This window comes from Neolamprologus brichardi, chromosome 23 (assembly GCF_056152115.1).
Source record: "Neolamprologus brichardi isolate AB-2024 chromosome 23, ASM5615211v1, whole genome shotgun sequence".
NCBI lineage: Eukaryota > Metazoa > Chordata > Actinopteri > Cichliformes > Cichlidae > Neolamprologus > Neolamprologus brichardi.
The window spans coordinates 39,072,130-39,088,125 of record NC_142125.1 but is presented as its reverse complement, the minus strand read 5'-3'; the positions used below and the strand labels follow the sequence as shown (position 1 = coordinate 39,088,125).

The window sequence follows — 15,996 nt, the reverse complement described above, 5'->3', positions numbered from 1 at the left end:
TACAATAATGTAACGTGTATGTGCTCATATTGCCCTCTTTTATAGCTTCACAGCCCTCTGAAACTCACACAATTGCTTGGTCATGAGAATGAGATCCAAAATTTGAGTCAGTGGTTCCACTGCTACTCGTGTTTTCCAGAAAGAGGCTGTGGGATTAGACCACATAAAGACCTCAGGCACTGACCAACTCTTTACAGAAAACTGTAAACACACTGCACACAGTGCGAACTACACACACGCACACAGAGTTACAAATAACACACTGATGGATGATTGCATAAATATTAAACTGCACTTGATCATAGCAACTCTAAGCTAAAGTAGAGCTCCCATTAGCTGAACTGCTGAGGTGTATTGCCATCCAGTCAGTGTGATACTTCTTCCTCTTCAGTCCAAAATGCTGCATTGTCGTCCAGAGCTTCAATACTTCAGTTCTGAATTTCATATCAGAAGTAAGATGATGCACTTCTTGCTGTGTAGCATAAAAATCTCCCAACTTCAGCTCACGGTTCGGGCTGTAAACTTTTCACACTGGAAATCCATTGGTTAGTCAGCTCACTTACATATTTCTGTGGATAATCTGTTTTCTTTTCATCTCAGTGCAGAGATGGCAGCAGTTCCTCATCTCTGCAGTCAGTACTCACTTTTCAGTCTTAACACATACATGCTGTGCTCACATGAAAGCAGAAGCATTTACACAGGCTTTACATAGACATGAACAAGGCTGTTTTTTGGTGATATCACTCAACAAAGGTTGTTAAAGAAATTAAACCAACTAAAGCACAGTTGTTGTTGTTGTTTTTTTCCCTGATTTGTGATTTTGTCATATTTTATATAGAGATTATGATATCTATATTTATATCAAATTACACCCTTGCCCTGCAGAGGGTCTTTATCCTTCAAGGTCGGGTCCTCTACCAGAGACCTGGGAGCTTAAGGTTCTTGCACAGTAACTTTGCTTATCCTAGGACGGCGCTCTTGGATGTTGTTCCAGGGATCTGCTGGAGCCAATCGCCTAGCTCAGGAGTCACTGCACTGAGCTCTGTGTTTACCACTGGGACCACTGTTACCTTCATTCTCCACATGTTCTTCAGCTCTTCTCTGAGCCCTTGGTACTTCTTCAGCTCGTGTTCCTTCTTCCTGATGTTGCTGTCATTCAGTATCGTTACGTCTCTCACTACGGCCGTCTTCTTCTGCTTGTCCACCACTACTATGTCCATTGGAAAGCCACCAGCAGAACCTCGGGACCTCCAGGCCATATTCGGCATAGATGTTTCTGTACACTATGCCGGCCACTTGGTTATGGCGTTCTGAGTATGCCCTTCCTGTTAGCACCCTGCTGTTATGTGCTGGATTGGCTCAGAGGCGTCTTTACACAGCCTGCACCTGGGGTCTTGCCTGGTGTGATAGACCCCAGCCTCTATGGATCCTGTGCTCAGAGCTTGTTCCTGTGCTGCCATGATCAGTGCCTCTGTGCTGTCTTTTAGTCCAGCTTTGTCCAGCAACTGGTAGGATTTCTGGATGCCATCCATTTCTTTTGTCTGCCTGTGGTGCGTGCAGGAGCCTGGCTTTCCACGACGGGTCTTCTCCTTGCTCCTCTTCTTACTTGGGGAATTTTTGGGGAAGCAAAACAAGCAATGTAAATGTATTTGTTTAAATTCATGATAGCTCAGTAAACGTTACATAGGCCATTTAAAAACATTTGAAATGATTTCTTTATTCTTGTTCTCTGTACAGGTGACACAATTTAATTTATCTATATTTCTGAGGACGTCAAAGCCACAGTGAACCACAGAAGACAGACAAAGGAACTACAGGTGGCTTTGGTAGACATTTCCTGTACATGTATGCATTGATTAATTCATTATTTTTATTATATACAGTATATTCCATCTGTTTAATTTTGTTTAACACACATTTTCTTACTGTATTTTTTATTTCAATTAGGTAAAAAAAACAAACATCTTCTTTTAGTTTTGTATTTAGTTTTATTACCTGATAATTACCTAAAGCTTAAGCTCTGGACTAGTTTACACACCCTCAGCAGCAAACATATAATTTCCCCCTTGGCACCACAGTGAGGCAGCATTTGCACAGAAAAGCACAAGCTTATGACAGGTCCAGCATATGTACAGTCCCTCCTGCACCAGTGACAAGTGTCACCAAACAGACGGAAAGTACATGTCTTTATTTTAATAACAGATTTTGAATGTTAATATTAAACATTTCCAATTGGCTTTGTTTCATTTTCTTTTTATCATATTATATATTAAGCTATAGAAATATTGAATATCTTGTGGGCCTGTGAGTAAAACGTAGCCTCTGTGAGTTACATATGAAAAGTTTTGCATCTCCTTCAAGATTAATCCATTTAATAGAGAAGCTAAAGAGTGATTATTGATTATTATTGACGATTATAATTTGTTTGTGACTGATCTGACAAGTGTCTTCTTAAAATGCGCAAAGCAAAAAAAAAATCCACATGGATTGAAAGAGAAACAAAAGAAACTTGATTTTTATTTGTGATGTAACGATTTGCTCTGCAGTAACTTTGAGGCCTTCAGTCGGCCGCACTGAAACTTTGTTCTGCTTTAAAACAGATTGCAGACATCTCACTTTATGCCATATAAGTCAATCAAGAACACACCGCGTGGTCTTTTAAGCACGTTAAAGCACGTGTAACATCAATATTTGCCATTACAGGTTATGAGAGCCGGCTTGTTCCCGCTGGAGCCTTCTGAAAGCACCCTTTAACTGCTGCACATACCTTCACACGCACACACACCCACACCCACACACACACACACACACACACACACACACACCTTATGCTCATGGTGAGTGACCTGTGGTGAGCTGTCAAAGATACTTAAGATGATGTAGGACAGACAAGTGTTGTCAGTGCGGGCACATACACACACATATATACACACATATACACACACATACACATATACACACACATATACACACAGCACACAGGGAGAGAGAGAGAGCAAAACCACAGAGGAGGTGCGACAGGAAGGCAGACGGGCTGAGTGGTAATGATAGGTGACTATTCTTCCATCTAGAATAAATCAAGACATGCTGACCACACTGTTGGGAAAACCCAGGCCTGCTATTTGGACGCACACACAAACAAACATATAACCGGTGGATGGACGGTGTATATATGTGAAATAAATAATGGGAAAGTCCAGGGTTTTATTGCTTTCCTTAAAAGCAAGGCAGATATTATTCCCCATGTATCATCTTGTAAACACAATGGAAACACAATCAGCTATAATCCAGTAGCATTAACATGTTATACACAGAGTACAGCAAGCTCCCCGTGAAGCTGTCCCGGGTTTGGTTCCTTTTATAATCAGGGACCACAAACTTGTTTTCACACTGTGAGAAAAACACAGGAAGACACTGGACACCAGGATTCTCCGCTGAATTTTGAATTGTCCGCTTCATAAAAAGGCCGAGCTTCCCATCAGTTTAGTGCATCATGTAACCATTTCTTTAAAGCTTCGCTGAAGCGTTTTGCTCGTCTGTCTAACACCAAAGCTGGAAAACTCTGTGTAGTATAGAAGAACAGAATTGTGGGTTAAAGAGACATAAAGACCAAGACAGGACTTTTAAGCCTATCATATATGAAGGAATCATCTCTGTGTCTTTCATTTATAGATCTCTATCTCCATCGCGTCTACTTCTATTTATGAGCCGCACGATTTCTGACATTGCTTCCGAGATGAACTTCTGACATTAATCACCTTTTTCTGCCATCATCCTGTTTCCACTTTTTCCTCGCCGTCCTCCTGTTCTCTGCTATCGCCACATCTGGATTATGAATTAATGACTAACATGATCACATTATTCATTTTAGTTTGCAGCTTCGAGAACAAAGAAGTGGCTTATTTTACCTGCACAGCTTTGTCCATTTTGTATTTGCTTTACATTAATTGAGGCTAAAGCTGTGATCTGGGGGCAGCAATAAATGTGACTACTGTATTTTCTTTCTGATTTCATGTCATTCTGTCTCTGAGTTTCCCTCCCAGACCTTCCTCCCTCCCCTTTCTTTCCCTCCCTGCCTCCTGCACTCTCCCCTCTCTCTCACTCTCTTTGCATGTGTCATTTTACTGCTCTTTACTCAGCCCGCCAGCAGCAGTCTGTCCTCATCACTCCTTGTCTTTAGATCTCCTTGCTCGGTCCACTGTCGTGCCATTTGTCGCCAGGAAGGGAAAGCGGTGGAAAATTCCTATTCTCTCAGGCTGGATTCACTTGTTTTCACCAATGGATGGAGTTTATTCCCAAGCGCACACAGTGACTTCTTGAAAAGTGAGTTATTCATATTCGAGTAAGCAGACATAAAACTTTGGCAAGCTTAAATGGGTAGAAGTTGAAATGATGCTTTTAGATGTTACCAAAAGTTAAGCAGTTGTTACAAATTATTAATGACATATTAAAACCAAAGAGCTTACAGACTGAAGTTTTATGGCAGTTTTGACTCATGCTTGAGGACAATGTAGCACTAAACTCACATATTTATATGTAAGTAAGCAGGTGCCAGGCTGAGCTGACAGAAGTCATGTTAGTTTATCTTTAAACTGTCAATTGTTATTACAATAAAGTAAACACTAACATCCCTCACAATCATGTTACAAGGAGATATTAATGGGTTTTAACTTGGGGAATATTCTGAAGACTTAAAGTACAGTTTTAAGCCTAATGTAGTTATTTAACAGCTTTAGTTTTTGATTCTGTATTTTAGGCGCAAGACTCACATTGGAAAATTATTGTTTCTCTTATCATGTATCAATCCCACCACTTCTCTTTGGCACATTTGCTTTGCATAGTAAATATATGTCTATGATGCGTTTTACTATTTTTTAAACAGTTTATTTATAACACTCGTTTATTTTTATGGCGCCATAATAACTGCTAAACACGTGTGTGAAGGAAGTTCACCTCCAACACCCTCTATCTATCCCTCTGTAAGCTGGACACATCCTTCCTTTTTGAATAGTTTTGGGACCACTAACTTCTAATAATTCTTCCTTCAGTTTTCTGTGCTTTGAAGTTTGAAGCTTTGCATTTTCCCACCACTATTAAATACAGATGATGGGTGACTGTCAGTGATTTCTAAGAAAAGCTGGAAAGAAACAAACATGGATTCATTTAAACAAAGTGGCCTATTCTTGGTATAAAATATTTCTTTTATGACCTCCATATTATTTTAAAATGGTAAAATCTAATAAACCACACCACAAACACTCCCTCACTGTCAATGCAAAGGGTTAGCTTAATTAAAGCCCCACTTAATTGACACGTCTATTAGCCGGAGGCCTTTGCCAACAGGCAAAAGATGCCCTCTCTTGAATTAAAAAAAAATCTTTGAAACGAACATGCCTTTTCTCTAAAAACCGAATATTCCTCTCTTCACTTTGGCAAGCCGTCAATTATTTTAATATCCTTTTGTTTAGCTGACCTCTTTCACGTAGGCGCCTTTGGTTAAACACAGCTGCAGCTAATAAAATTAATAACTCCAGCACCGTTTGATTCACTGTGCCGCTGAGCGTTAACAATAGCGCCGTTTCTGTCGGTGTTCACTGGCGTATATTGTCAGTAGTGGTTCATTTAGCACACCTGAATCAAACGGAGCCATTATTAGCCTAATTTTATTAGCTGCAGCTGTGTTTGCCTTCCTGCCACAACAGGGCCAGAGAAAAACCTGCTTTTTTCTTCTTCTTTTCAGAGCTGCTAATAGCTGCTGCTGTTCCTCTGCGTGTAAGTTATAACTTCAGACGACAGTAGAGTAAGTAATAATGTGGATATGTATGCCGAATTAATGATGAGTTAGCCAGTATTTAAAATACTGCAAATTTATTAATAATTATTCATAAATAGCTGTTATTTAGGAGATTTTGAGAGAAGAGAGGAGGGGTTCTGCTGAAACAAGCGGCAAGCTAGAGGCAAATATGTCATATTAAGTATGGCAACATAAGGCTTGTGGGGAACGAAATGTGTTATAAAGTATTTAATAATAATATGTATTCGCTAGTATAAGTGTTAGATAGTGAACTTTAAAAAATAATTGGCTAAAATGCCCTCAGTTTGAAAGTAATTTCACTGTACAGGAAGAAAGGCAAAGTAAAACTTTTTTGTTGTTGTTTTTGTTTTGTTTTTTTTAAAATAGGGAGTTTGTGTTAACGGGAAAATGATTTTCCACTTAAAGGAGGTTTTTATCTAAGCGGGATACATACAAATACTGAGAGCTTCCAGCATTTCCCCTCTACAGAACAGAGTCACTGTGTGGTTTTCTAAAAAAGCTTCTCATCTCTTTTTTTCTCCAAGAAAAACATCCCTTAGTATGATCTGTTGCTTATTCTCTAAGTGAGCAAGCAGCGATTGGAAACTATATGTTTGAGCCATGTTAGAGGCTCCTGATGAGATGTAAACTTTCTTTTTAGGGTGGTTTTGCTGCTAATATAGTGTATTAACCATAGTTGCATAATCCTCATAGTTTAGTTTATCTTGGTGGGACAATTACCAGTTGTCGTCCTGTACGGCTCACTATAGGTATTAAATGTGCTTGCAATTAATTACAGTGAATCTATAGCATTATTACACGACTCTGGTCAAGAGTCCATCTTCTGATTGAAGCTGTGTGTTTACACGATGAGATTATTAGAAATGCAGATTTAAACTCTTGTCTGTCTACATATTTAGAATATAGATCCCGAAAGCATCTTGAGCAACCCACAAATCTTCCAGAGGTCGTTAAGACCCTCGCCACAAACATTTAGGTGTCACCAGACCCCAATCATTTCAGCTAAATACAACTCAGCTTGGTTTTAATCTCCTGGGCCATCAGGTTTCAATCCAGTATCCCTACTCTTAGAATTCACAGTTTAATTCATTAAAAAGCAGTTAAAGGCCCTTTAAGCTCTGCTTTTACGCACACTCCCTAAATTAGAGTCTGCTGGAGGTTTTCCGTGTGTTTCTACATCATTTGTCGGTCGAAGGCTACTGAGTGTGCCTGTACATTTGGCCTCCATGTGCGCTAGTAAAGAGTGCGTGCTGAGAGTGTGTGGTCTCTGAGCTGTACTCCCACCGACTGTGTTGCTTGAAGTAGTTTTAATGTGTGTATGAGTGAGTAAAAGACACTTTACTCCAAAAAGCAGTGTACAAAGGCTAACTGCATCTTACCCCCTCTGTTTTTGATATGAATTTAAAACATCAGTAGTAAAACGCTGTTTCAGTTACAGCTCTGAAATATGTGAGACTCTAGTCAGTGCCTGACTTTAAAATATATTCACGTGGTTCAGCATAATCATACAGCGAGCTCAAGAATGTGTAGTCACAGTGGGGCTGGAATATGCCGTATTCTTTATGTACAGAAGTGATCGATTAAGTCAATAAAGGCCTCTCAGCCACACTGATGTGGTGTAAAATTTAAAATGGAGCTTTTCTTATAAACTTATAGGTCATAATCAAAGTTCACCTTCAAAATAAGAGTCTTTTTGGGCCTGCACCAGGAATCTTTAAACAAATGACAGCAATTCTTTACTGAATAAATTGCTGGGCCTCGCCACATGGCGTGCACCCACACACATCTGTATCCTGGCACATTGCGTTTAAAATCAAACAGGTATTACAGCATGAGGCCAGAGTTGTTTTTACATATGCATTCGATGAAGAATTTAGGAACTGTCCCCCTCCTTTTTTGCCTCACGTTCAATGGAGCCAATTTTTCCAAGGGTCTTATATCCAACATGGATACATGGTAGGTTAAGCGGTTTGCTTTCTTTGGATGAACTGCTCGATTTTACACTCTGACACGTGTGAAATAAAGAAGGAAAAAATTAGTCCAATCATAACCCGAATGCATAAACTATGGTCTATGGGTCATAATGCGAGCTGAAGTAAAGGGTTCATCAAGAGAAAATAAATCTGCAGGAAAAATAAATGTTAGGTATCTTTTTATTCTATTTTCTGACACTTTATAATTGAATTCATTACAGTAACTGTGTTTGATGACTAGGATGGCTGATGTTTATCACTATGAGCTTCTGGTTTCTCATACACAGCAGAATGTGTTCACACAATTCACAGTACTGTGAGCGCTGTGTGGCAGCACATGTAGCAGAGCAGGATGATGTAGGGTCAAATGGTGGCGTCATATCAAGTTACTAGTTTGAAAAATGCTCTTTTGGTAAGTTAATAAACAATGAGAGCATAGTTTTCAGCATATAAAGAATATTTCTTTACTCCCTGCCAGCACTGATCAGATAGCAGTGTTTTAAAAGCATAGCAAACCAAAACATTATTCAAAAAAGTCTTAAAAATTGTGTTTAAATCTAAACTGATTCCTTTCACATCCTGTGTGCTTCGCCGTGATGCCTCCATGTCCACATTACATTTTTTTGTCAAACCTCAAAGCCATTTACTTTTTTCTTCCCACATTTTATGTCTCCTCATTAATGACTTAAATGTTGCTCTGGTTAGTGGAGAAAATGTGAACGAGGGAAAGGGGCTGATTATAATCCATTACCCCAAATATTAAAAAAATGTGCTTATTAAAAGCAGACCAAACTCAAATTGAGAGGGAGAGAGAGCACTTTGTTGTTTTAAGTTTACATGCAATAAAATCAGAATTCATTAAAAAAAAAAAAAAGGTCTAATGTAGAGTAAGACTGGATGTACTGGAAAAATAATCTGACTGAAACTATGATTGTGAAGAATTGGATCGGAGAAGTTAAGGCGTGAGGCTTTTATTTTGTGTTGATGACTATGCTCACTAAAGAGCACGGGTGCAAAGAGCACGGTCTGGGTTTGCTCCACAGAAAGTTCAACACTGAGTGTCTCAAGCATAGCTGAGCCTTTCCAGGTGCTTCTGCTTGTTCTTGCACTGGGGACTGGGGTCATTTGTGCAAGCTCCTACTAGATCCTGTAGTGTTGTGTGTTGTAGTGAGTGTGTGAATAACTGTATGTAAAATGTATTCCAGTGTTGTCACATTGACGCCAGTGTTGTACTGTCTATGAGTGTGTGACAGCGTGACCTTCAGCTCAAATGTGCAGATACTACGCTACAATAACTACATTACAATATACCAGCTACACAGGCAGACTCCAAGCATGAATAACTGATTGCGCTCAGTGTTTGCAGCTTCTGCTTGCAGACATGCGAGCACGTATAAACTTTTGATGGAGCTGAACCAGACAGCTGAGTGTTAACATGCTGTGAGAGGATGTATATTAAACAAAACCAGAGTATTTCTTTTTTATTTACATCAAATCAAATCAAAAGGCAGGAGAAAACCAAGCTTAAACTGTCCCGTGTGAGAGCTGAAAGTTTGGCCGTTTTTGATGTCGAAACACTCGAGGAAAACTTGCATGTGTCATTTCAGATGATGTGAACAGAGAGACGTAGTTGTACTACTTGAAGCCTTAGAAGGCGTCAGACAATAGAAATGAGATGCTAATATATTTTGGCAGCTGTTAATAGATCTAAGACGCCTGCCCATGTGAAGACGAGGAATCTGTTTACAGGACCGTTGAAGCATTCAGGACTTTCTCTTCTGTTTCCTGGTCCAGTGTGGAGGGGCCTCATTGTGCTCCATACGTTGTGATTCTTTTATTTATTTTTTCCTCGTTTGTGTTGGCCAAACTCTTTTAATGGCAGCTATTAATTTTGCATGTGAGTTTTATTATAATAATGTGTCACATTTGGCGCAGACTCGCGTGTCACTGCCGACTTTACGGCCATACCACTGAAAACCACACAGCGTGAGGAAAAATACAAAGCTGTGAGCACAATTGAGCAGCGCCGAGTCTATTTAACGGCATAAGTTGGATTCAGGTTCTCAGCTTATTACTCATGAAGCTTCAGCAAATGTAAATATAAGAGGACTGTTGTTTCTGACAGCACAACAGTGCAGATAAACCTTTTTATAGTATACAGAAATATGTGTAAACAGGATGTTTCTCATTCTTCTTTGTTAACAATCAGTTGTTTGTTACCATGTGCCATAAATCTAGAGTGTACACACTTTTTTTTAATGAGCCTCAGCAATAATTGTTTGAATGTTTTGTGCAAGATTAGGAACCCATGAGGACGGATTTGTAGTTTAAGTGCTTTCAGTCACATCATTGTGTTGCTTTGGGCCTTCTTCGCTTTCTTTCTTATGATATGATCTCATGTGACCAGTTGCAGTGCCGTCTATTGAAGTGATTGCCAGGAAGTGGGTTAATTTTCGTTTAGTCTAAGTTGTACATGAGTATATTGTGTCTGCAGTTGTTAGATGAGTTTAACTTGCTTATCAAAAGTAGTAGGAACGGCTCACCTGGTTCAAACGTAACAGTTCACCCTCCAGAGATAAAGGTAAACACGCAAATTCTTTTAAATCTGTACAAAAAGTGCGACAGCAGTTACTTCCTTTGTTGTGTTAACTTCACCTCGTCTTGTCACTCGGAGCTATAAAACACTATATAGTATTGTAACCTCCCCTCAGGTCGCACAGTGTCACGTCTTGTGATTTCATGCTGTGTGCTGTGATGTACTCCGTCCTCTCCTGGTTTCTTCTATCGTGTCCTTCCCTGTCATGTTGTCTCACATGCTCTCCGTGTTATTTAACCGTGCGCATAACAGTTGATACTGAGTCTACCTCGAAGCAAAAGTAGGCATCTCATCTTGAATATTATTTGCTATAATTTTATCCTCCCGGTAGCAGAGTGACAGGAACGTCATAGTCGCACCACAGGAACTCCAGGTAAATAAGCTAATCGGACTGTATATTGGAGAAAGCGGCTGCATATTTTAGCATATTAATGAAAGCAAAACAGACTTTTTATTTTAATATTTATTTAATAGCTTGATGTTTTTTAGACGCAGACTGAAAAGACAGGAATAAAAGTCAAGCACATTCACATAGTATTGCAAAAGATGAGCTCATTAGCATATAGTGATGTGTTCTGCAGCAGCGTGCAGTTTAAGCTCTTGTTGTTGCTTAGAAGAGGCTCGAGCGATTTGAAGTTAAGAAGAGAGTAAATGTAGGCATTTGAAAATTACTACTGCGTAGCATACTATTTTTATAAAGTACAGTTCTGCTTATTTGCATGCACAGTATACAGTGTGCACTATCACTGTATTCATATGCGCTTTAAGCACCTTCACGTCTTTCATTATAACCTGTTGTGTACTCCTGTGAGCCTAAACAGCGGATAATAAACGGGTCTGTGTTTAGTCTGTTGTGGTCGTCCCTGCCTCACTTCTGTGTAAATAAGAGAAAAAAATGTGTTAGCTGGATTGACTGGGCAGGGAAGGAACAAAGTCAGAGTGGTTGATGAAACAGTCTGTAATGGCTCTACACTGTCAACAATGGTAAAATAAGAAAGATGATATAGTTGATCGGCACGCTGTAGATCAACTATATCGTGTGTTATTTTTGTTTTTTTACGATTGTTTTATTTTAGTGCTGTGGGTTTTTCTTTCCATCGTGAAGAAAACTCTGGAAAAGATGACAGTGCAAGCTATTTATGCATATGGTAGATCTCTGGACCACCTGAATGTGTAATAAAATGAAAGCTGGCCAACTTTCTTTGAAGGCTGCAAAGTTCTCAGGAGAAGCTGTCGAGGACAATTACTGTAACATCACTGTTACTGACTCATTGTTTCAAGGATCTGTGATTTGCAGTTTTTTGATGAGGTTCTTCCTCCTCATGGTGTAGTTCAGGGGTGTCAAACTCAAATACACAGTGGGCCAAAATTCAAAACTGGAACAAAGTCGCGGGCTAACGTTAATATTTATTGAAAACAAAATCTTCCTCCAGATTTAAGAATGAATCTTTTCTTATGGAATCAAACAAGTTTTGCTGAAAAGCTGAATATGGAACAAGCAAAGCTTAATACTAAACAATATATATATTAGCTGTATAATACCAGTAGGCCAGCTCTAATAGTAATTTGGTGTGGCTTCGAGGGCCAAATGTAATTAGGCTGTGGGCCAAATTTGGCCCGCAGGCCAGAGTTTGACACCTATGGTGTAGTTTATGCATTCACCTACTAAATGAAAGCTCCCTGGTTAGATCCTGGGAGGATGCACAAATACCTGTGGGATTGTGTCAGGAAGGATGTGTAGTAAAGTCAAATGTGTGGCACTACCTGCTGTGGGGACTGCTGGTGAATAAGGGTTCAGCCAAAAGTAGCGTTTTTTAACCTCACTCCAGACTGGTGAGTTCATACAAAGACTTGTTGTATTTCATAATCCACCCATGTGTCTCTTATCTCTAGGTCGGCCTCACTGCTGTAGAGCTGTTACTGACTAATTCATGTTGTAGTTATTAATCGCTGTAGATTCAATTGTGCTAAAGCAAAGCTCTTGTGTGTTGCCAGCTTCACAGGCTATGCTGTGTGTTCCTCCTGGAGTTTGCAAGAGGATGGAGCAGCGTGGAAACGCAGGGGGGGAAGCGGAGAGCCCCAGCCGTCAGGACAGCGCCAGCCCAGAGGAGATGGGGGAGAAAGGGGAAAGTCCCACTTCCAGCGGTGGTCTTCAGTGCAAGCTGAGCCGTATGGAGGTCAATGGCAGCCCAACAAACCCACGAACCCGACAGAACTGCACGCCGCTGAGACCACTTGGAGGTGCGTTGTGTTTAAAGCTGTCAACAGACAGTGAAAGGAGTTAATAAACATTTAGTGGCTCCAACTCTGTATTGCAAGTTCTATCAGTCTCCCCAAATTCTCTCTATGCCATAAACACAAAGTAAAATCTCCACTTGAGCCAACTTGGTCTAAACAGTCAGACAATGAAAGACACCCAGCAGTCCCGCCACAACTGCCTCATTTAAAATGACTTTTATCCTTAAATTAAATTCAGCAGCGTAAAGGGAAGATAAAGAATTAATTAATTATTATAATTATTATGTATTTACATCAATTTTATTAACCTCAAATCAGAATATTTGGTATTTCTGCTTGGTTAGTGATCATACATGTTTAATTATTTTTATTTATTTTTTACTTCATGCAACTGGACAGGTGACAAATGAATGAGCCCATTTTTGAAGGTGAGCTCGGCATGAAAGCCTTTGACAGGAGGTTGTTTAAAAATGTACGTCAGTCTAAATCTTTATGATATCTTGTCTACGGCGTGTTTTCCGCTCCACGTCAGTGTACTGAGCACATGAACATCCAGCAGGCTTGATACTGTGTAAAAACGGCTTTGTTCTGAGGCTGTCCCAGCCTTAATCAAAGAGGATATATGTAGTAAAGTTATCACTGCATACTACTTTCTAGCTCATTCGTATGCTGTAATGATTGGATGTAATGGCTAAAAGACACAGCCGTGGCTCTGGTGGCAAAGCAGGTTGTCTGCTAATCACTTCACAATCATGAACCCAAGTTTCTCCTGCTGGCAGGAAAAGAAACACATTGTAAAGAGCTTTATAGAGAGTTCGTGGATAGTGTTACAGAGCAGAAGGTACAGAAAACACTCAGTCATAGATGCCCATTATTCTCTCATGCAGTTGAAAACATCATCATGCATCATCACACAAACACTGTAGCGGAACATACACGCACACCCAAACACACACACACTGCTGTGTTACCTCCCTCCACCCTTCCACTCAGCGGTCTGGTTATTGGCTGATAGCGTGCCTGATGCTGCTGCGGTTTGGCTCCGGCTGATCTGTCACTGCTCCGCACACTGGGGGAGAAGGATTGATGACTTGTTAATTAGCAGCTCCTGTGGGACAGACGAGTGGACTGGATGGGTGTGAGTGGTTCTGCGCTTTGAGGATCTCTAAGCACTTATCCGATAACAAGTTCAGACTGATGCATAGGAATCGTTTTCACCGCTGGAGTCGTGGCATCGCTCCTGAGCGCTAGATGCAGCAGTTTAATAGCGGTTCTGGAAACAAGTCTTAACCCTTGTGGCTTTTAATATGTGGTTCAAACACAAATACAGTTGTACAATCTTGCACTGACTTATACTGACACTGGCAGCTGCCCAGTGTAACACAATGAGACCACCAAGCTGCTATAGTGCAGCAGCGCTGACGCACTAAATACTGAACAGACAAATTTGTTGAACTGTGGCTGTGAGCTTCAACTTCTGGAGGAATCCCTGGAGAAAGTAATTTATAACATTAAGTTTGTTTTACTCCCTGGGATGAATTTCCAGTCAGTAATGTAGCATTAAATCTTACATATGTCCACATATCCTTAGCCCAACAGGGAGGACTTAACATGTTTGAAAATGTATTATTTTTTTTATCTGCGTATTATACAAATAATTGTAGACCTTTTATAAGACGAGTAACAGTTGTTTTCTTGACTATAATGATACATTGTTACAGCAAAAAAGACATTTTCTCTGTCACCATTTAACAGAGTAAGAATATCTCCTCATTGATAAGAGGGAGGGTGGGAGAGGGGAGTGCTCAAGCATTTGAGCAATTGCTAAAAGGGTAAACTCTCCCACACCTTAACTGCTAGACCAGGGGTCCCCAATCTCAGTCCACGAGGGCCGGTGTCCCTGCAGGTTTTAGATGTGTCCTTGATCCATCACAGCTAATTTAAATGGATAAATTACCTCCTCAACATGTCTTGAAGTTCTCCAGAGGTAATGAACTAATCATGTGATTCAGGTGTGTTGACCCACGGTGATATCTAAAACCTGCAGGGACACCGGCCCTCGTGGACTGGGATTGGGGACCCCTATGCTAGACCCTCAGCAACAGAAAGGCCCGGGATGGGAAATCCTGAAAAGATTCATTTTCTACCTTTCACCTGCAAAGTGCTGAATCTTGAAATATTCTGTTTGTTATGCATATCATGGAAATCTTCTCCCCTCCTCAGATAAAAACACATTAACAGGTGGGGTAGAGGGAAACACTGTGAAACGCTAGCGAGGCCTGACCTGCGATTTCCCGTTAAATGCGAGGACCTGGGAAGTGGGTGAGCTACACATTAGCGCTATAACCTTCTCCCTCTCTGTCTTGTTGCGCCAGGTTTGATGATCCCAGTCTACTGTGTGGTGGAGCATGCAGACATGGGAATGGCAGGCAACTGTGAGGGGCGTAGTGACCGCCACGCCGAGTTTGTGTTGGTTCGTAAAGATGTCCTGTTCACACAGCTGGTAGAGACGGCACTGGTTGCTCTTGGATACTCGCATAACTCAGCTGTGCAGGCACGAGGTAAGCAGGGAGTGTGGGTAGGTCTGAAAAGGTAAATTCATGTGGTTTTCAGATGTTACTCACTATGAAGGACATTTAAACTTAAAGCAACTCCGTCCTTGAAAATGAAACATAACTGATTTTTAAATTTGGCTCATTGCCCTGTCATCTCCTGACACTGTTAGTATTTTTAGTCTTCTCTGGAAGTCCCATACTGACCGCTTCTTGGTCAGGAGTGCTGGAGCTCCTCGAAACAGTGACTCGTCAACTAGATTTTCATTTGTTGGATTAAGGATGAAGTCACTGAGAGCCAAATCTGTAAAGCAGGACAGGTGGTGTGCACAGATAATGTTGGTGTAGCCAAAAATTATATGGTGGGTACTGCTAAACAGTGTCGTGTGTCACAGTTCAGGTGTTTGTACCAAATGTTCACCCTCGGATCCCTCAAGATGTTGGAGTAGAAAACTTGATTCACAATCTCAGAGTCAAGCTGACTGGGACATTTCCCGGTAATGATCTAAAAGTTGCAGTTGCTCCAGAGGTGCAGACAGGTGTTCAAATTTAACCCTCTCAAGGCAGGCGTTGCAGATTTGCAACAGTTAAAAACTAACAACCTGATTACCCCACATACATATTTTATGAGGTTTTTTTACTCAGAAGTACCACTGCAGGACTTGGTTGTGCATTAGCAACAAAAAGTTTAATTTGAGCCTGAGAGGGTTAAGATCATACCTGGGTTTATAAAATGCATTTCTAAATGTCTTTAGACATTTTCTCCCTAAACCTGCTTTAACCTGCTGTCCCTAAACCTGTCAGTTTAGGGAACTAAATTTA

At 40.5% G+C, this 15,996-nt stretch overlaps 1 protein-coding gene across 1 annotated transcript in view; it reads left to right on the top strand.

Moving 5' to 3' along the window:
- Positions 1–4,187: 4,187 nt before the first annotated feature.
- LOC102779992 (DNA-binding protein SATB2-like) overlaps positions 4,188–15,996 on the top strand; it is a 29,006-nt gene continuing 17,197 nt past the window's right edge. Inside the window, exons 1-3 of the mRNA XM_087835933.1 lie at positions 4,188–4,323; positions 12,380–12,625; positions 14,998–15,183. Of these exons, the coding sequence (XP_087692059.1) occupies positions 12,391–12,625; positions 14,998–15,183 (421 nt within the window). The 5' untranslated portion in view covers positions 4,188–4,323; positions 12,380–12,390. The remainder of the gene's footprint in view (positions 4,324–12,379; positions 12,626–14,997; positions 15,184–15,996) is intronic.